The sequence below is a fragment of the Artemia sp. Qi Xiang Cuo genome, chromosome 6 (genome assembly GCF_049724085.1).
Source record: "Artemia sp. Qi Xiang Cuo chromosome 6, ASM4972408v1, whole genome shotgun sequence".
Taxonomy (NCBI): Eukaryota; Metazoa; Arthropoda; class Branchiopoda; order Anostraca; family Artemiidae; genus Artemia; species Artemia sp. Qi Xiang Cuo.
Window position 1 is genome coordinate 13,113,412 of NC_142799.1, and position 22,977 is coordinate 13,136,388.

Genomic DNA, 22,977 nt, shown 5'->3' on the forward strand with positions numbered 1-22,977 from the left:
TTCTCCAATTTCTCTTGGGAAGAAATTGATGCACAACTATTTGTTAATAATCTATACTTTCTATACTTTCAATAATATATCTATACTTTCAATATCTATACTTTCAATATCTATACTTTGAATACACTGAAAAAGCGTATTTTTAAGCCCCTGTTTTTCCAATTTCTCTTGGGAAGAAATTGATGCACAACTATTCGTTAATAATCTATACTTTCCATACTATATCTATACTTTCAATATCTATACTTTCAATATCTATACTTTGAATACACTGAAAAAGCGTATTTTTAAGCCCCTGTTTCTCCAATTTCTCTCGGGAAGAAATTGATGCCCAACTATTTGTTAATAATCTATACTTTCAATACTATATCTATACTTTCAATACACTGAAAAAGCGTATTTTTAAGCCCCTGTTTCTCCAATTTCTCTTGGGAAAAAATTGAAGCACAACTATTTGTTAATAATCTATACTTTCCATACTATGTCTATACTTACAATCTATACTTTCAATATCTATACTTTCAATACACTAAAAAAGCGTGTTTTTAAGCCACTGTTTCTCCAATTTCTCTTAGGAAGAAATTGATGCACAACTATTTGTTTTGTAATGATATAAAGGCTACTAAAAGGCCTTTATCACTACTAGAAAAAATTTCTCGTAGACAGTCTTCGCTTGTATAGGTTTTATAGTTTATAATATACTAAGCTCTTCATGCTGGCAGCTATCTCGTTGTATGTGTGCAATATGCAACTAGCATTCCTAAAAACGAAAAAACAAAGGTTAGAGGAGGATATTGTTATTTATTATTATTTTTTTACCAAACAGTAAAGTTTGTGACACGTATTTACATTGGGAAAAAATTCGTAACAACAGTTAAAATACTTGGGTCCTCAATTGAGTGGTAGATTGCGATATTGATGCTGAAATAACGAAAAGGCAGTATTTGCAGGCTACTGCTCATATTAATGCTACTAAATTTAAGGGTATTAATGTGAAAATTTCAGGGAATGTTGAGACAGTGTTGAACTAAATCAAAACACGCTAGGTGCATTTAGGTTGTCAGAAGGACGTATCAGCAATGTCCGAGGAACTTTTTATGGTAATAATTTGAAACTTTTAGCATGTGTTGAGGGGGATGTTTAAAAAAAAAAAAAATGCAATGTGCATACTCCTACTAATGCTACTACTACAACTATTGCTACTACTGAAGCTAAGGGTATTAAGGTGAAATTTTAAGGGGATGTTGAACTAAATCGAAATACATTATGAGCATGTAGATTATATCTTAGAACGGATTAGACTATTAAGTTGAAACTTCCAGTTGAGCCGGGTTTTTAATTAATCAAAAGGCAGTATGTGCATACTCCTGCTACTGCTACAACTAGTGAGGCTAGTGGTATGAAGGTGAAACTCTCGGGGAATCTTTAGGGGGAGTTTCAACTAAATCAAAACAAACTATGTGCATGCATGTTTTGAAAAGGGCATTTAAGCAATATCTTGGGAAAGGATCAGAGTAATGAAACTTTCAGAGCATGTTCAGGGAGATGTTGAACTAACCAAAAGGCACTAGTTACCACTATTGGTACTACTGCTACGACTACTACTTCTGCTGAGGCTACAGGTATTAAAATAAAACTTTCAGGGAATAATTACGGGAATGCTGAACTAAATCAAAACGCACTATGTGCATTCAGGTTGCTAAAAGGATGTATGATCAATTTCTCAGGAACAACTTAGAGTATTAAGTTGAAACTTTGAGGTTGTGTTGAGAGAGATTGTGAACTAACCAAAAGGCACTCTGTGTACACTGCTGCTGTTATAATTACTACGACTACTATTACTACTGAGGCTAAGGGTATTAAAGTGAAACTTTCAGGGAATGTTTAGGGGGAAGTTGAACTAAATCAAAACACACTATGTGCATGCAGGTTGTCAAAAGGACGTATCAGCAATATCCCAGGAATGGTTTAGGGTATTAAGTTCAAACTTTCAGAATTGTTAAGGGTGATGATGAACTAACCAGGTTTAATGTGGCTCTTTGCTTTTCTTTGAAGAAAATCTTTTGTGAAAAGTTTTTTTAGATTAATCTCTGTTCGTTTTTGGTTCAGGTAGTCTTTCATTAGCTATGAAAGGAATATTTTAAAATCTTTCAAAAATTTTCTATAAGAATCCATATTTTGGCTTAGTATTTATATGTTTATGTTTGACAAAATATGTTATATGTTTAACAAAATTTTTCATTAATTTTCAAAAATTATGTACTTTTGAAATTCTGGACACACATAGTATCTATTGATTTAGTTTTACACCTCCTCAACTTTCCTTGAAAAATAAAACTTAATACCTCGTTCTGATCCTAAGACATTGTGTCTACGCTATTTTGACAACCTGGATACACTTGCACCCTTTTGATTATGTTCAATACTAAGAGCAGAAGTAGTAATAGTAGTAGCCAAGAAAATCTCAACTTCCTACTCTCAGTCATTCATAAGATATTGCTGAGGTGTTTTATTGACAACCAGCATAAACATGGTGCCTTTTGATTTAGTTTAAAAGCAACATAGACTTTCCGTGAAAGTTTCTACTTTATAACCTATTTTAATCCTAAGATATCTTGACAACCTGATGTATTCTGACATTCCAAATGCACTTAAGCTATTTTGATTTAGTTCAATAGTAGTAGAAGTAGTAGCAAAAGTGGTAGTAATATTAGTAGCCCTTGGAGTTTCAGCTTAGTACCCTAAACTGTTACTAGGATATTGCTAATACACCCCATTGATAACCTACATCTGCATAGTTTTTTGATTCGGTTCTACACCGCCTTCATGGTTCCCTGAAAGTTTAACTAATACCGTTAGCATTAGTAATAGTAATGGTATTTAAATTCTTTTTCCATGGCCTCCTTACATGGCGACTGAGGTATACTTCAGAGTCCTACCTATTGGATTTATTTAGTTGAAAATGGTCCTCAGAGATGAAAAGGAGAGAGAGTTGAAAATGAGTATTTCGAGATGTTTGTGTAACAAGAACTCATTTATTTAATATTTCCTTAATACATACTATATTTAAGCTTGTCATGTTACCTTAACAACTTTACTGATTTGATCATGGGTACTCATAGACATTTACCATGACTTGATGAGAATTCTTTTCAAATTGGGGGCTTAACCTATCATTTTTAGAAAAAGTATGTTAAGCTCGGTATGACTGTTTCGGCTTTGCCGAAAAATAATTCCCTGTGTTGTTACTTGACTCGTCAATTGCTCCAGTCATGATTTTCCAAACATTTCCCAAAATGAAGAGATTTTTTTTAAGATGTTAGAAATGAAGAAATTAGAAATGTTAAAAATCGCCTATGAATTATTTTGTGTACCCAACTAGCTGACTTGCTTAAGGTCGTTCTTGTCTGGTAACTGTCTAGGGCCAAATGGAAAGCATATCGCCCCCGAATGGGGTGGGAGGATTTCGTAAGGAAAGATTTAAGGGAAATGAGAACATCTTGGGAGAGTATAGAGAGGGAAGCTTTGAATAGATTGGGATGGAGAAGGGGCATGCGTAGCTGTGTTGGCCTGAGGTGGCTTGGTGCTGCAGTGAGTTGTAAGTAGCAGCAGTAGTAGTAGTTAGAAATAAAGTAATTTTTAAATTTAGGTTTCGCTCTGCTAAAGAAGCTATACTGCGCGAAGAAGAGGCAAAACGGAAAGGAGAAGCTTTGCCAGAAGAGGAGAGATTTGACTCCAATTGTATTACGCCAGGAACAGAGTTTATGGTGAAGCTACAAGAACAGCTGAAGTATTTTGTTACCAAGAAAATTTCGACAGATCCATTATGGCAGAACTGCCGTGTCGTCCTTTCGGGACACGAGGTAGATTAAATTTTCCTCTCATTTTCAGTATCTGTTCTTTTTTTATAACCTTATCCTTGCTCTTGTATTTCTTTTTTGAGAGGTTGTTTTTAGAATATGACCTGTCATAAATACAATATTAAGATCGCCAAGGTTGTTGGTGAGCAGAATCTTGTATTTTTTTTTTATCTTGATTGAAAAACAGCAGTAATAAAAGCACAGTAAATCAAACAGTTCGTGGTAACTAACTGTAAGTAAGTTTCGGTTACTGTAAGTAACCGAAACTCTAAAAACGGAATTTTGATACCAATAGATACATCAAAAGAATCGGATTTTTATGCTGATTTCAAATATATAAGTTTCATCAAGTTTAGTCTTACCCATCAAGTTAAGTGCCTGAGAAAATTTGCATTGTTTTCGAAAAAGGGGAAAACCCCTTAAAAATCCCAGAACCTTAATGAAAATCTCACCATCAGGCTCAGCGTATCAGAGAACTCTACTGTAGAGGTTTCAAGCTCCTATCTGCAAAAATGTGGAATTTTGTATTTTTTACCAGAAGAAAGATCATGGATGTGTGTTTATTTGCTTTTTTCCCCACGCGTGATCGTATCGACCCAGTGATCCTAGAATATCGCGAGAGGGCTCATTGGAATGGAAATTCAAAGTTTTAGTGCCCTTTTTAAGTGACCATAAAAACTTAGGGTAACTATGCCCCCTCCCACGCTAATTGTTTTCCCAAAGTTACCCGATCAAAATTTCAAGATAGCCATTTTGTTCAGCATGGTCGAAAAATATAATAACTATGTCTTTGAGGATGATTAATCCCTCACATTCCCCAGAGTAAGGGCTGCAAGTTATGAGCACAATGTTTACATATAGTATTGGTTATTGGGAAATATACAGACGTTTTCAAGGGGATTTTGTCTTGTAGTAGGGGGGGGGGGATCGAGGGTTACGTGGGAGGATCTTTTCATTGAGGACGTTTTCATGGGGGAAGGGACATTGCTATGAAGCATATCCCTGCATTATTTAAAAAACATCAGAAATTAAATAATAAAAAAAAACAAGATTTTTAACTGAAAGTAAAGAGCGAAATTAAAACTTAAAACGACAGAAATTTTCCGTATATGAAAGGGGCTGTCCCCTCCTCAACGCCCCGCTCTTTACGCTAAGGTTTTTCATTGTTTTAAAAAGAAGAAAGAGTCAAACTTTAGCGTAAAGAGCAGTATCAGACATCCATTTCAACCAAACCAGCGAATTAAAATACTAATATTGAAGAACTTTTACGACGGAAGAATTGACTCCTGATCTAACTAAGCAATGAAGTGCTTGCGAATGTACAACGTTGTCAAAAGCGCCCGAGATGTCAACCGAGCAAAAATGTAGTTACCTTTTTTGCATTTTTGCCGAGACTAGCAACTGACCAAATACATGATGGGCTTGAGAACAACCAAAACCAGCTTTGAACCCAACTTGATAATAAAAAAAAAACATTTAGTCAAAATTTCAGGCAATACGGCATGCTCTAACAGCTTGCTCATGAAGCAGAACACCGTAAGTGGTCGATAACTGGAACACTGTTCTGCGTCCTTTCCCTTTTTCAAAACAGATGTTACGATTCCCGAAAGGGAACTATCTGGAACTAATGACTAGGCTAAACACATTTGGAATAGGAGCTGAATGTGTGTTCACAATAATGGACACTTAATGGTGAAGTGATTATAAAACAGACCATCCATATCAGGAGCACTTGATTTATTAACCCTCTTTAAAGCCTGATAGATATCACCTCCAGATATTGACAATATATGGGCTTGCTGAAGAACTTGAGGAATAGTTTTAAGCAATAAGGAAGAAAACATGGACTCGATAGAACGATTAAATATAGAAAAAAAACACGAGTAAGATGAGCAACAAAATCACTTATTTTGATCATCGAAACGGCAGCAGGCACACACTTGCTGCTATTAATTACATTGGACCAAGACTTCCGATCCGAGGGGCCATCCAAAGCATCCAGGCGGGCTTGACGCAAAGAAGATCTAAACTGACGTTTCGAATTTTGCTTAATTCTAAATGTTTTGCCAGACCTCGGCCGATCACAAGCAATCCAAAGGTGAAGCCAAAACTTCGCGCGTTGTTTAGCTTTTTTCACTTCTGGGCACATATTCCACAACGGTTTTCCGGTGCCAAATTTAACACGTTCAACAGGAACTTAAGCTGAAGCAGCTGACCTCAAACAATGCACGAGCTGTTAATAGTAGCAATTTAAATCAATCTTAGCTGTCGGTGACCTTACGGAGATTTATAGAAGGTGAAAAGGCACTTTCAGGCTTGACAATAACAAGCAAAGAACATACAAATAAACTTCAGAATTTACTCGTTTCCAATTTGGCCTATCAAACCATTTATTGTTGTTAGAAGAAAGGTCATAAGTCAGTAGAACAGGCGACTCAATTTCACAAGTTAAAGGCAAGTGATCATCCTCAATTTTATCATCCAAAACAATGACATGAGGAACCAAAAGTGATCCGTTTGAAGCTATATTATGATCAAGGTTTGATCTAGCAGCATCACGGTTATGAATATAGGTAAATTCTTTTTCCTTATTGACTAACTGATAGCCACTAGGCAAAGCATCAAAAAACAGGTCACTTCTTTTAGATTGGGACAGAAGATTGGCATTAATATCACCAGCTACAATCCAGTTTAACCTCTGATTAGTCACTCTTAGCAGAAGTATCCTGAGACGCTGGCAAGCACCCCCGAAGGAAGATAGGGAAGAAATGTTCTTACGATTGCGTGGCATATAGACATTGATGAAGACCATATTACCGCACTTTATTGCCAGTAAATTATGATCAGAAGAAATAAGCCCAGGCTTCTGAGCTAGGCGAACTAAAGGTGCAAGGCCCCCAAGAGGGCCGACCACGTATTTTTTTTAGCTTCACGTACAAACGAGTGGTGGGTGGGTGACCGTTTAAGAGTATCTGTATTGGCTTTATTTAAAAAATGTTCCTGTAGGAAAACTATACGTTAATTAAGAAGCTCATCAATAAGAAGATCTTTGTCTTTGGTTCCGTTAATATTAAATGAAACAAAGCGAAATCTATTGCCACTAACAATTATTTCTTATCCTTATTCAGAGCTTTTTTTTAACACGGGGCATCTGAGACTATAGGAAACATGATTTCCCCCGCAGTTGGCGCAATTCGGGCTTTCAGTGCAAAGATTATCACCTGTGTTACAATGTCCAGCAATGTCTAGTGAACACTTTTGATTAGTCGAAGGGAGTGGGCAATTACCGACAATATGGTTTGGCGATTGACAACGGTAACATCTAGGAGGTAATTTCTGGAAAGATCTAATTTTAAAAAGCTCATATCCCAAACACAGACCATCTTTTATAGCTTTATTTAGGGCAGCATCGTCAAGAAATTCAAGGCGGAAGGATCTGGACCTTCCAATTTTAGTTGCATCAGCAAAACCGGTAATCATACTAATAAACTCTAATTTTACCATACCAGCAGGGATGTCACTCAAAATACCAAGCACTTTTTGATTAAGGATATGAGTGGACACATTAAGCTGACTAGTTGCAGTGGTGGCGAGAGAGATTGCTGAGGCTTTATCTCGGGTATGAACTACCCATCTTTTCTTGACAGGATCAGGTCTCACACTTACGATGCCATCATGACCATCAAGGGTCTCAAGGGTCTCTTTGCGCTCAATAGGATCTTTGAGGTCAGTAGGTAGGTTTTTTAGAATAACTGCATAGGACGGTTTCGAAGAGACAGAACGCTCTTGCATTAACGACGGAGGATATCCAGTTTTTCCAGGCAGAAGAGTTCTCACACACTCAGACAAAGAGCGTAACTTAGACAAACAGGAGTTTACACGGCAACTCAACGCACAAAAAGCATCGACAGGAATGAGTGGTACTTCACTAGGGTTGCGGACCCACATCATCAGTATCAAACTTTGTGGTAGTATCGATAATATCAGAGACACTGTTAATAAAAGCATTTGTACCCACTCTCTTTGGCTGAATTTCTCCAGGATGACAAATCTGGAAGGTTTGCCTCATCGCTTCAGAAACCTGGGCGAGTGTAAAAAATTCAAACATATGTTTCTTCATAATATCTGGAGAAAAGCCTTTTTCAATACTATTTAGGACAAAATTCAGAACAGGACTATAAACGAGCAATCCAGCGGTCCACGCCATCAGCACCAACTGCTGAATAAATACTGAATGAAGGAACCTAGGAACAAGGGAAGTGTAAGGACTCCCTCAACAGTTCCCCACAATTTGCGGGTAACTTAACACCGGTGGGTACAATACATCGCGTGCGGGAGGTTCCTTCCCCTCTTCTGCTAGTTCCCAGTACGTTTCTTAACGATATGAAATCAAAAATTGCGCTACAAAAATTGATAGTATAGATGGCGTGCCAATCTACCTGAAAAAAGATGTCACTGGTAAAAATACCCAAAGAAAAAGGCCTATTCCAATAATTGGAGAAGGTCTTACAAACACTACTTAGAAAAAAATCTATCTTTGGAGAGTGACAACAATAGGAAAAAAAACCTCAAAACAATTCAGAAACTTTTTCCTGATAACAACAAAGAAGAAAACTCAGCCACAATAACATTGAATATACTATAGATAGCATTATATTGGCCTATCAAATCTGGATGGTATGTGTAATTTGGATGGATCAGGAATGGTATGACCTATTGAGAGTGCTAGGCAGACTATTTTGTCACCTTTTTTAACCGAGCAGTCACCTAGTATGATATGGTAGGAGGGCTGCTTTTCCAGTTGAAAACTAAACCTTCTGACTGCTTGGAGTTAATTTTCAGACATATTTTCTCGAATCCAGAGTGCAGACACGAAGTCCTGCTGTGATCTTTTGTGTCATCAGCTTAATAACCCAGTGTCGTAAACAGGATTGAAAACGCAAGACAGAAGGACAGCAGTCTTGTGAATCGATAATGTAGTTGTTGCTGCACCTTAGGATGAAAATTCACTTTGACAGCCACCTTTGCAGACTGGGGTCAATGGTGACCTTGGTTAATTATGCAAAAAATATCCTAATTTTGCGGCCCAAAAACGGTTTTACTTACACAACTTAAAAAAAAAATAAATAAATAAACCAAAAAAAAAAAACAACTTAAATTACATTACAATAAAACATACTAAACACATAAAGAGAACAACAAGCAAAACCGAAGGAAAAATATAAATAAATAAGGACAAAACTCACATATTAATTAAACACTTCCATGCACTGAATGTCTTTCAACTGGCCTCCTCTCAGTATATAAATGGATATATATTAAATAAACACTTACATGTACTGAATGTCTATATTGATTCTACTCGCCTCCTCCCAGTATATAAATTGAAATATATAAAAAATGAAGAATATATTTATACTTAGACCAAAACAATAAAATGTCAACTAACCCCCCGGTCCATAACCCTTAATTAAATTTCACAAGTTCATCAACCTTTTTATGAATTATAAATTGAATGGATTCGTTTTGTTGCAAGCTTAGCTGCAGTTTGTTTACTTTTCTAATCATTTAACCCATTCTGACCTGTGTTCGTAAGGTCATCTTTCGTTTCAGAAATATTATTAAAATCAGTATTGGTTGAATATCTTGCCTGCATTTTAATTAAACTATTATAAATAGAATTGATCACAAATTCCCCTATATCTCTATTTATACTAATAACCCCATATATTATCTTTTTTATTTATATATTATAAATTAAGATTTGTAAAATTACTACATACGTATCTAATATTATTTTTTCATCAAATAAAATACTGTGATGAGGAAAATTATAAATATGTTCTGAAACCGCTGACTCAAACGTTTCTGGTGTTTTGTTTTGTTTTAGAGCGTAATCTATTGCATTCTTGTGTTGTTCTAGCCTATTTTCTAAAGTTTGTTGCGTTCTACCCACATATAATTTTCCACAAGAACATGGAATTTTGTATACTCCCTTTTTCAAATTTCTCGGTATCTTGTCTTTCCCTTTATTTAACAACGAGCTTATATTATGTCCTGATTTAAATGCTGTATTTATATTATGTTTTTTTAATTCTCTTCTTAATTTTTGTGATAAAATTGGTACAAAAGGCAAAGTTATGTAATTTGTTTCTTGATTTGACCCATCTTCTTCTAATATTTTTGGCTCCGTCAACTTTTTTTCCTCTTTTCAATTATTTGAGAAATCATTTTTTCCGGAGAGCCATTACCTATTAGAATATCCTTAATAAAAATTAGTTCATTTCTTATGTATCCTGGTGATGCTAATTTTAATACCCTATCCACTAAAGAAATAACCACACCCCTTTTTACTTGGATCGGGTGATTTGATGTGAAAGACAAATAACGGTTGTTACTAGTCGGTTTACGGTAAATTGAAAACGCTAGTTCATTACTATTTCTATGGATCAAAATATCTAGAAACGGTAACTTATTCTCTGTTTCCTTTTCAATTGTAAAAATTAACTCTCCTCCCAAATTATTTAAATGTTCCAAGAAACCTTCAATTTCTGATTCCCTGTAATTCCAAATAATTAAAATATCATCCATATATCTGCCCCAAAATTTAGGTTTAAAAAAATATGTTTCTATAGCTAAATTTTCAACATACTCTACATAAATATTTGCTAACAACGGACTTAAAGGCCCTCCCATTGCTAAACCCCTAATTTGATGGTAAAAATTATCTCTAAACCTGAAATAGTTAGTATATCTGCTAGTTATTTTGACTAAATTTAATATAGTTTCCAGTTCAATTCCCGAAGGTAATTCTTCTATATCATTTTTTCGTTCCTCAAGTTTTTTGGATAAAATACAAAACGATTTATCAAAAGTAATATACGTATACATGGATTTTATATCGAAACTGAACAATCTAGATTATTCTGATATTTCTACACTTCTTAGTTTGTCTTTTAAAAATTTTGAGTTTTTTATATACGAATTTTGGAAATATAATAATGGTTTAAGTGTCATTGATGACAATTTCTCCATTTTTACCGTTGGTGAATTTGCTGTTGAAACAATAGGTCTTAAGGGGATGCCTGTTTTATGTATTTTTGGCAAACCATATATTCTAGGGCTAACTGATCCCCTTGGAAAGAACTTGTGATACATCTGGGGTGTGATACTTCCATTTGTTTTAAGGTCTTCTAAATCTTTTCTTAATCTTTTAGCATACAAATCAGTTGGATCCGAGTTAAGTTTTTTATATGTTGAAGTATCACTTAGAATTGTTTCTATTTTATTGTCATAATCATCTTTTTCTAGTATTACTAATGTATTGCTCTTATCAGCTTTCGTTATTATTAGAGAATCATCTTTTTTTTAAATCTTTTAAAATTTTAATATCTTTGTTCTTAACTTTTTATTGATAACTACCAAAATCTGTTAAAATATTCACTACCCTTAGTCTTAATTCATCTACATTATTTATATCTTTTGGAAACTTATGAATCCCTGTTTCAATCTTTGAAATAATTTCCTCTATCGGTACATTTTTAGGATTTAGTACAAATTTTATACCTCTTTCAAGGATTTCCTTTTGTTCTTTGGTTAACTCCTTTTTGCTTAAATAAATCACCCCAGGACCTGGGAAATAATTAGGCTTATACATTGATAGTTTTTGTTTTTCCTTTTCCCTTTTTAACTGCAAAAATTTTTGGTTTAGTTTTTCCTTAGATAATCTTAGAATATGTTGAAAAGAATTTTTAAATATTGATATAATTTGTTGGAAATCATTTGTATTAAGGAAATTACCAAGGCTATATTTTAAACAATCTATTTCTTTTACAACTTGTGATCGCTGGAAACGTGTATCTTTCAGCACATGGTTTAAGTTTAGTAAATTTACCTGTCTCGTGTGCTTTTCTTCATTATATGTATTTAAATGATAATTAAAACGAAACGATTTTGGAATTAGTTTATTTACTTTGCACTTTTCTAAAAACTTTTGTTGTGTAATTATATTGGCATGTTTTTTTGCTAAATTCAAAATAATAAAATTGAATTGTTCTTTTGCCACCCGTAGGCTAGACGTAAATAATTTCTTAGACACATTGCTTTTCCATTAAAAAAAAAAAAAAATTTTTTAAACACGAAAAACGGGTTTTAATTTTCTAACAAGCAGTGAACTACAAAAAAATTAATTATGCAAAAAAGATCCTAATATTTCGGCCCCCCTTCCGGTAGCATTTATCAACGTAAAAAAAAAATAAAAAAATAAAGAAAAAAAAAAAAACAACATAAGTTAAATTACAATAAAAAATACTAAACACATAAAGAGAACAAAAAGCAAAAACAAAACAAAAATATAAATAAATAAGAACAAAACTCACATATTAATTAAACACTTCCATGCACTGAATGTCTTTCAACTGGCCTCCTCTCAGTATATAAATGGAAATATATTAAATAAACACTTCCATGTACTGAATGTCTATATTGATTCTACTCGCCTCCTCCCAGTATATAAATTGAAATCTATCAAAAATGAAGAATATATTTATACTTAGACCAAAACAATAAAAGGTCAACTAACCCCCCTGTCCATAACCCTTAATTAAATTTCACAAGTTCATCAACCAATTTATGAATTATAAATTGAATGGATTCGTTTTGTTGCAAGCTTAGCTGCAGTTCGTTTACTTTTCTCATCATTTAACCCATTCTGACCTTTGTTCGCAAGGTCATCTTTCGTTTCAGAAATATTATTAAAATCAGTATTGGTTGAATATTTTGCCTGCATTTTAATTAAACTATTATAAATTGAATTGATCCCCAATTCCCCTTTATCTCTATTGATGCTAGTACCCCCATATTGTATCTTTTTTATTTCTATAATTTCACTGAAGCTTTGTAAAAGTCCTACAGACGTATCTACTATTTTTGTTTGATCAAATAAAATACTGTGATGAGGAAAATTATAAAGATGTTCTGCAACCGCTGACTCAAACGTGTCTGGTGTTTTGTTTTGTTTTAGAGTGTAATCTATTGCATTCTTGTGTTGTTCTAGCCTATTTTCTAAAGTTTGTTGCGTTCTACCCACATATAATTTTCCACAAGAACATGGAATTTTGTATACTCCCTTTTGCAAATTTCTCGGTATCTTGTCTTTCCCTTTATTTAACAACGAGCTTATATTATGTCCTGATTTAAATGCTGTATTTATATTATGTTTTTTTAATTCTCTTCTTAATTTTTGTGATAAAATTGGTACAAAAGGCAAAGTTATGTAATTTGTTTCTTGATTTGACCCATCTTCTTCTAATATTTTTGGCTCCGTCAACTTTTTTTCCTCTTTTCAATTATTTGAGAAATCATTTTTTCCGGAGAGCCATTACCTATTAGAATATCCTTAATAAAAATTAGTTCATTTCTTATGTATCCTGGTGATGCTAATTTTAAAACCCTATCCACTAAAGAAATAACCACACCCTTTTTTACTTGGATCGGGTGATTTGATGTGAAAGACAAATAACGGTTGTTACTAGTCGGTTTACGGTAAATTGAAAATGCTAGTTCATTATTATTTCTATGGATCAAAATATCTAGAAACGGTAACTTATTCTCTGTTTCCTTTTCAATTGTAAAAATTAACTCTCCTCCCAAATTATTTAAATGTTCCAAGAAACCTTCAATTTCTGATTCCCTGTAATTCCAAATAACTAAAATATCATCCATATATCTGCCCCAAAATTTAGGTTTTAAAAAATATGTTTCTATAGCTAAATTTTCAACATACTCTACATAAATATTTGCTAACAACGGACTTAAAGGCCCTCCCATTGCTAAACCCCTAATTTGATGGTAAAAATTATCTCTAAACCTGAAATAGTTAGTATATCTGCTAGTTATTTTGACTAAATTTAATATAGTTTCCAGTTCAATTCCCGAAGGTAATTCTTCTATCTCATTTTTTCGTTCCTCAAGTTTTTTGGATAAAATACTAAACGATTTATCAAAAGGAATATACGTATAGCCTACATGGATTTTATATCGAAACTGAACAATCTAGATTCTTCGGATATTTCTACACTTATAAGTTTGTCTTTTAAAAATTTCGAGTTTTTTATATACGAATTTTGGAGATATAATAATGGTTTAAGTGTCATTGCTGCCCATTTCTCGATTTTTACCGTTGGTGAATTGGTTGTTGAAACAATAGGTCTTAAGTGGATGCCTGTTTTATGTATTTTTGGCAAACCATATATTCTAGGGCTAACTGATCCCCTTGGAAAGAACTTGTGATACATCTGGGGTGTGATACTTCCAATTGTTTTTAGGTCTTCTAAATATAAAAAACTTAACTCGGACCCAACTGATTTGTATGCTAAAAGATTAAGAAAAGATTTAGAAGACCTTAAAAAAAATGGAAGTATCACACCCCAGATGTATCACAAGTTCTTTCCAAGGGGATCAGTTAGCCCTAGAATATATGGTTTGCCAAAAATACATAAAACTGGCATCCCCTTAAGACCTATTGTTTCAACAACAAATTCACCAACGGTAAAAATCGAGAAATGGGCAGCAATGACACTTAAACCATTATTATATCTCCAAAATTCGTATATAAAAAACTCGAAATTTTTAAAAGACAAACTTATAAGTGTAGAAATATCCGAAGAATCTAGATTGTTCAGTTTCGATATAAAATCCATGTATACGTATATTCCTTTTGATAAATCGTTTAGTATTTTATCCAAAAAACTTGAGTAACGAAAAAATGAGATAGAAGAATTACCTTCGGGAATTGAACTGGAAATTATATTAAATTTAGTCAAAATAACTAGCAGATATACTAACTATTTCAGGTTTAGAGATAATTTTTACCATCAAATTAGGGGTTTAGCAATGGGAGGGCCTTTAAGTCCGTTGTTAGCAAACATTTATGCAGAGTATGTTGAAAATTTAGCTATAGAAACATATTTTTTAAAACCTAAATTTTGGGGCAGATATATGGATGATATTTTAATTATTTGGAATTACGGGGAATCAGAAATTGAAGGTTTCTTGGAACATTTAAATAATTTGGGAGGAGAGTTAATTTTTACAATTGAAAAGGAAACAGAAAATAAGTTACCGTTTCTAGATATTTTGATCCATAGAAATAATAATGAACTAGCATTTTCAATTTACCGTAAACCGACTAGTAACAACCGTTATTTGTCTTTCACATCAAATCACCCGATCCAAGTAAAAAGGGTGTGGTTATTTCTTTAGTGGATAGGTTATTAAAATTAGCATCACCAGGATACATAAGAAATGAACTAATTTTTATTAAGGATATTCTAATAGGTAATGGCTCTCCGGAAAAAATTATTTCTCAAATAATTGAAAAGAGGAAAAAAAAGTTGATGGAGCCAAAAATATTAAAAGAAGATGGGTCAAATCAAGAAACAAATTACTTAACTTTGCCTTTTGTACCAATTTTATCACAAAAATTAAGAAGAGAATTAAAAAAACATAATATAAATACAGCATTTAAATCAGGACATAATATAAGCTCGTTGTTAAATAAAGGGAAAGACAAGATACCGAGAAATTTGAAAAAGGGAGTATACAAAATTCCATGTTCTTGTGGAAAATTATATGTGGGTAGAAAGCAACAAACTTTAGAAAATATGCTAGAACAACACAAGAATGCAATAGATTACGCTCTAAAACAAAACAAAACACCAGAAACGTTTGAGTCAGCGGTTGCAGAACATCTTTATAATTTTCCTCATCACAGTATTTTATTTGATCAAACAAAAATATTAGATACGTCTGTAGGACTTTTACAAAGCTTCAGTGAAATTATAGAAATAAAAAAGATAATATATGGGGGTACTAGCATAAATAGAGATAAATGGGAATTTGGGATCAATTCAATTTATAATATTTTAATTAAAATGAAGGCAAAATATTCAACCAATACTGATTTTAATAATATTTCTGAAACGAAAGATGACCTTGCGAACAAAGGTCAGAATGGGTTAAATGATGAGAAAAGTAAACGAACTGCAGCTAAGCTTGCAACAAAACGAATCCATTCAATTTATAATTCATAAAATGGTTGATGAACTTGTGAAATTTAATTAAGGGTTATGGACAGGGGGTTAGTTGACCTTTTATTGTTTTGGTCTAAGTATAAATATATTCTTCATTTTTGATAGATTTCAATTTATATACTGGGAGGAGGCGAGTAGAATCAATATAGACATTCAGTACATGGAAGTGTTTATTTAATATATTTCCATTTATATACTGAGAGGAGGCCAGTTGAAAGACATTCAGTGCATGGAAGTGTTTAATTAATATGTGAGTTTTGTTCTTATTTATTTATATTTTTCTTTTGGTTTTGCTTTTTGTTCTCTTTATGTGTTTAGTATGTTTTATTGTAATGTAATTTAAGTTGTTTTTTTTTTTGCTTTATTTATTTATTTTTTTTTCCGTTGAGAAATGCTCCCGGATGTGGGGCCGAAATATTAGGAGCTTTTTTGAATAATTAATTTTTTTTTATTTAAATGCTTGTTATAAAATTAAAAACCGTTTTTCGTGTGTAAAAAATTTTTTTTTTGTTTTTAATGGAAAAGCAGTGTGGTCTAAGAAATTATTTACGTCTAGCCTACGGGTGGCAAAAGACCAATTCAATTTTATTATTTTTGAATTTAGCAAAAAAACATGCCAATATAATTACACAACAAAAGTTTTTAGAAAAGTTCAAAGTAAATAAACTAATTCCAAAATCGTTTCGTTCTAATTATCATTTAAATAAATATAATTAAGAAAAGCACACGAGAAAGGTAAATTTACTAAAATTAATCCATGTGCTGAAAGATAAAAGTTTCCAGCGATCACAAGTTGTAAAAGAAATAGATTGTTTAAAATATAGCCTTGGTAATTTCCTTAATACAAATGATTTCCAACAAATTATATCAATCTTTAAAAATTCTTTTCAACATATTCTAAGATTATCTAAGGAAAGACTAAACCAAAAATTTTTTGCAGTTAAAAAGGGAAAAGGAAAAACAAAAACTATCAATGTATAAGCCTAATTATTTCCCAGGTCCTGGGGTGATTAATTTAAGAAAAAAGGAGTTAACCAAAGAACAAAAGGAAATCCTTGAAAGAGTTATAAAATTTGGACTAAATCCTAAAAATGTACCGATAGAGGAAATTATTTCAAAGATTGAAACAGGGATCCATAAGTTTACAAAAGATATAAATAATGTAGATGAATTAAGACTAAGGGTAGTAAATATTTTAACAGATTTTGGTATTTATCAATAAAAAGTTAAGAACAAAGATATTAAAATTTTAAAAGATTTAAAAAAAAGATGATTCTCTAATAATAACGAAAGCGGATAAGAGAAATACAGTAGTAATACTAGAAAAAGATGATTATGACAGTAAAATAGAAACAATTCTAAGTGATACTTCAACATATAAAAAATTTACCTCGGACCCAACTGATTTGTATGCTAAAAGATTAAGAAAAGATTTAGAGGATCTTAAAACAAATGGAAGTATCACACCCCAGATGTATCACAAGTTCTTTCCAAGGGGATCAGTTAGCCCTAGAATATATGGTTTGCCAAAAATACATAAAACAGGCATCCACTTAAGACCTATTGTTTCAACAACCAATTAACCAAAGGTAAAAATCGAGAAATGGGCAGCAATGACACTTAAACCATTATTATATCTCCAAAATTCGTATATAAAAAACTCAAAATTTTTAAAAGACAAACTTATAAGTGTAGAAATATCCGAAGAATCTAGATTGTTCAGTTTCGATATAAAATCCATGTATACGTATATTCCTTTTGATAAATCGTTTAGTATTTTATCCAAAAAACTTGAGGAACGAAAAAATGAGATAGAAGAATTACCTTCGGGAATTGAACTGGAAACTCTATTAAATTTAGTCAAAATAACTAGCAGATATACTAACTATTTCAAGTTTAGAGATAATTTTTACCATAAAATTAGGGGTTTAGCAATGGGAGGGCCTTTAAGTCCGTTGTTAGCAAACATTTATTTAGAGTATGTTGAAAATTTAGCTATAGAAAAATATTTTTTAAAACCTAAATTTTGGGGCAGATATATGGATGATATTTTAGTTATTTGGAATTACAGGGAATCAGAAATTGAATGTTTCTTGGAACATTTAAATAATTTGGGAGGAGAGTTAATTTTTACAATTGAAAAGGAAACAGATAATAAGATACCGTTTCTAGATATTTTGATCCATAGAAATAATAATGAACTAGCATTATCAATTTACCGTAAACCGACTAGTAACAACCGTAATTTGTCTTTCACATCAAATCACACGATCCAAGTAATAAGGGGTGTGGTTATTTCTTTAGTGGATAGGGTATTAAAATTAGAATAAACATGATACATAATAATTGAAATAATTTTTATTAAGTATATTATTATAGGTAATGTCTATCCGGAAAAAATTATTTCTCAACTAATTTAAATGAGGAAAAAAAAGTTGATGGAGCAAAAAATATTAGAAGAAGATGGGTCAAATCAAGAAACAAATTACATAACTTTGCCTTTTGTACCAATTTTATCACAAAAATTAAGAAGAGAATTAAAAAAACATAATATAAATACAGCATTTAAATAAGGAAATAATATAATATCGTTTTTAAATAAAGGTAAAGACAAGATAAATATAAATTTTAAAAAGTGATTATACAAAAATCAATGTTATTGTTTAAAATTATATTTGGGTAGAACGCAACAAACTTTAGAAAATAGGCTAGAACAAAACAAGAATGCAATAGATTACCCTCTAAAACAAAACAAAAGACCAGAAACGTTTGAGTCAGCGGTTGCCGAACATCTTTATAATTTTCCTCATCACAGTATTTTATTTGATCAAACAAAAATAGTAGATACGTCTGTAGGACTTTTACAAAGCTTCAGTGAAATTATAGAAATAAAAAAGATAATATATGGGGGTACTAGCATAAATAGAGATAAAGGGGAATTTGGGATCAATTCAATTTATAATAGTTTAATTAAAATGCAGGCAAGATATTCAACCAATACTGATTTTAATAATATTTCTGAAACGAAAGATGACCTTGCGAACAAAGGTCAGAATGGGTTAAATGATGAGAAAAGTAAACGAACTGCAGCTAAGCTTGCAACAAAACGAATCCATTCAATTTATAATTCATAAAATGGTTGATGAACTTGTGAAATTTCATTAAGGGTTATGGACTGGGGGGTTAGTTGACCTTTTATTGTTTTGGTCTAAGTATAAATATATTCTTCATTTTTGATAGATTTCAATTTATATACTGGAAGGAGGCGAGTAGAATCAATATAGACATTCAGTACATGGAAGTGTTTATTTAATATATTTCCATTTATATACTGAGAGGAGGCCAGTTGAAAGACATTCAGTGCAGGGAAGTGTTTAATTAATATGTGAGTTTTGTTCTTATTTATTTATATTTTTCTTTCTGTTTTGCTTTTTGTTCTATTTTTGTGTTTTGTATTTTTTTTTGTAATTTAATTTAATTTGTTTTTTTTTTTTGCTTTATTTATTTATTTTTTTTTCCGTTGAGAAAGGCTCCCGGATGTCGTGCCGAAATATTCGGAGCTTTTGTGCATAATTAATTGTTTTGTAGTTCACTGCTGGTTAGAAAATTAAAACCCGTTTTTCGTGTTTAAAAAATTTTTTTTTTGTTTTTAATGGAAAAGCAGTGTGGTCTAAGAAATTATTGACCTTGGTTCAGGTGGGGTTACTTTTTCGAGAGGGAGCTTGAGTTGCACGTAAAGATAGGAGTAAAAATTACCCAAAATCTGAACAATACTTGTATTCATTTCTCTTCCAGTGGGTTTTCCAACACAGGATTTTCCCATATTTAATTTTATCCAGCAAGGGCTAGTGCTAAGTGTAAGTGTTCAATTTAGGTGTTGTAAAGTGTAAGTGCTTTAAGTGTAGAACTTGAAGCTCAAACGGCAGACTTTAATTACCCACCATTTTTTGTGTCAAAAAACTAAATATACCCTCAAAAATAGACAGCTTATATTCATCTATATTGAAGACAGGAAGTTCTAATTTAATAATCCTTTTCGGGCTGGTGTTAATAATTTAAATTCGTTACTATCTCCTTTTTGCCACTAAATGACCGAAAAGGGCTTGTTTTATGGAAGTATATCCATCTTCTCTTTTTTTTGGGGGGGGGAGGCGCTAGTTAAGCCTGAATTCCTTCCCTGACTATGGTCTAGTTCCTGATTATAGGGATTGTATTCCGGTAGTTTAATTTTTTTAGATGACATGTCAGAAGCTATTGGTTTCCCCTTCAATGCTTGACCCTCCATGCTTATGTATTTTTATTTCCCTTAAAATCGAGGAGTGTATAAGTACATGACAGACGTTGCAGCTCAGTGACATACATGTAAGAATGTCACTCCTCGAAAAATCGAGGACTGTATAAATACATGACAGACGTTGCAGCTCAGTGGCATACATGTAAGAATGTCACTCCTCGAAAAATCGAGGAGTATATAAATATACGACAGACGTTGCAGCTCTCAGTGACATACATGTAAGAATGTCACTCCTCGAAAAATCGAGGAGTGTATAAATACATGACAGACTTTGCAGCTTAGTGACATACATGTAAAAATGTCACTCCTTGAAAAATCGAGGAGTATATAAATACATGACAGACGTTGCAGCTCAGTGACATACATGTAAGAATGTCTTAAACAAGTTTCTTGACAAGAACGTCCTGTTGACAAGTTCCTTAAAGGAGTACGATTAGGATTGTCATCTTTTGTGATTTTTGTATCAGTGCGTACGGATTGGTGGCTTTTTTATTTGAAAATGGTAGATTTAATGTTTTTACTTTTAGGATTTGATGTCAATAATCCGCAGTTGTATACCAGGTATTGACCAGGGTTGCCACTAGTCGCTGTCACAAGTTCCATGTCTAGATTAATCATTATTTTAGTAATTTGTTCTTATAAATTGCTAAATGACTGTATAAATTCTATTTTCATAATTACAAATCATTAAAATTTCATAATTACAAATCATAACTTTATAATTAAAATGTAATAATTTTAATAAATTATACATCAAAATGTTTAATTAAATATGTATGGGGTATAGACTTTTTCAAATTATGTCATGCTTGAATCTATGTTTCGATTACAGTTTGTTTGTGTTGCAACTAGTGCTGGGAGTAATATTTTTCTCTTTGTAGACTCCAGGGGAAGGCGAACACAAAATTATGGAGTATATACGATTTAAGAAGTCACAGCCTGGCTATGATCCAAACACAAGACATTGCCTATATGGCCTTGATGCTGATCTTATGATGCTTGGATTATCCTCGCATGAGCCATATTTTTCTTTGCTGAGAGAAGAGGTGAGACAATTCTATGTGTTTTTGATCTAAATTAGTAAGGGAGAAAGACATCTTTAGGGAGGTACCAAGGGAGTACAATTATCCGCGCATGAGCTGTTTTTCATTATTGACAGAGGAATTAAAAAAAAAATTATGTTTATTTGGTCTAAATAGGTAAGGGAAAAATAAATTTTGAGGAGGCACTGAGGGAGTACAAATGAGGTACAAAGAAAGTGCAAGTATTCAAACATGAGCCATATTTTTCATCGCTGAGAGAAGAGTTAAGGAAATATCTGGTTTTGGTAGAAATTGGTTGAAGAGAAAAGAAATTTTTAGGAGGTCCTAAGGGAGTGCCATTATCCACATATGAGCGATATTTTTCATTACTGAGAGAAGAGGTAAGAAAATTTAAGTGTTTTCGCCCTAAATTGGTAAGGGAAAAATAAATTTTGGGGAGGTTCTAAGGGATTAAAAAGGAGGTACAAAGGGAGTACAATTATCCGCGCATGAGCTATGTTTTTCATTATTGAGAGAGGAGTTAAGAATAACTTATCTGTATTTGGTCTAAATAGGTAAGGAAAAAATAAATTTTGAGGAGACACTGAGAGAGTGCAAATGAGGTACAAAGAAAGTGCAATTATTCAGACATGAGCCATATTTTTCATCGCTGAGAGAAGAGCTAAGAAAAATTTGTGTTTTTGGTCGAAATTGGTTGAAGAGAAAAGAAATTTCTAGGAGGTCCTAAGGGATTGCTATTATCCACGTATGAGCGATATTTTTCATTACTGAGAGAAGAGGTAAGAAAATATAAGTGTTTTCGCCCTAAATTGGTAAGGGAAAAATAAATTTTGGGGAGGTACCAAGGGAGTACAACTATCCTTGCATGAGCTATGTTTTTCATTATTGACATAGGTAAGGAAAAAATAAATTTTGATGAGGCACTGAGGGAATACAAATGAGGTACAAAGAAAGTGCTATTATTCAGACATGAGCCATATTTTTCTTCGCTTAGAGAAGAGTTAAGAAAATATGTGTTAAAAGAAATTTTTAGGGGGTCCTGAGGGAGTGCAATTATCCACGTATGAGCGATATTTTTCATTACTGAGAGAAGAGGTAAGAAAATTTAAGTGTTTTGGCCTAAATTGGTAAGGGAAAAATACATTTTGGGGAACTAAGGGAGTACAAAGGAGGTACCAAGGGAGTACAATTATCCTCGCATGAGTCATATTTTTCATTACTGAGAGAAGAGGTAAGAAAATTTAAGTGTTTTGGCCTAAATTGGTAAGGGAAAAATACATTTTGGGGAGGTTCTAGTGGAATACAAAGAAGGTACCAAGGGAGTACAATTATCCTCGCACGAGCCGTATGTTTCATTACTGGGAGAAAAGGTAAGAAGATTTAAATGGTTTTGGCCTAAATTGGTAAATTTTGGGGAGGTACTAAGGGAGTACAAAGGAGGTACCAAGGGAGTACAATTATCCTCGCATGCGCCATATTTTCATTACTGGGAGAAGAGGTAAGAAGATCTAAGTTGTTTTGGCCTAAATTGGTAAGCAAAAAATAGATTTTGGGGAGGTACTGAGGGAGGACAATGAAGGTACAAAGGGAGTACAATTATCCTCGCATGAGCCATATTTTTCATTGCGGAGAGAAGAGGTTAAAAAAAAGTTCTCTCTATCGGGTCTAATTTGCAATAGGAGAAAAGA

At 32.7% G+C, this 22,977-nt stretch overlaps 1 protein-coding gene across 2 annotated transcripts in view; it reads left to right on the forward strand.

Moving 5' to 3' along the window:
• pcm (5'-3' exoribonuclease pacman) overlaps nucleotides 1-22,977 on the forward strand; it is a 221,926-nt gene that overhangs the window by 42,644 nt on the left and 156,305 nt on the right. For both annotated transcript variants that reach the window (XM_089090490.1, XM_089090491.1), the window contains exons 4-5: nucleotides 3,650-3,863; nucleotides 21,128-21,292. In XM_089090490.1, the coding sequence (XP_088946616.1) occupies nucleotides 3,650-3,863; nucleotides 21,128-21,292 (379 nt within the window). The remainder of the gene's footprint in view (nucleotides 1-3,649; nucleotides 3,864-21,127; nucleotides 21,293-22,977) is intronic.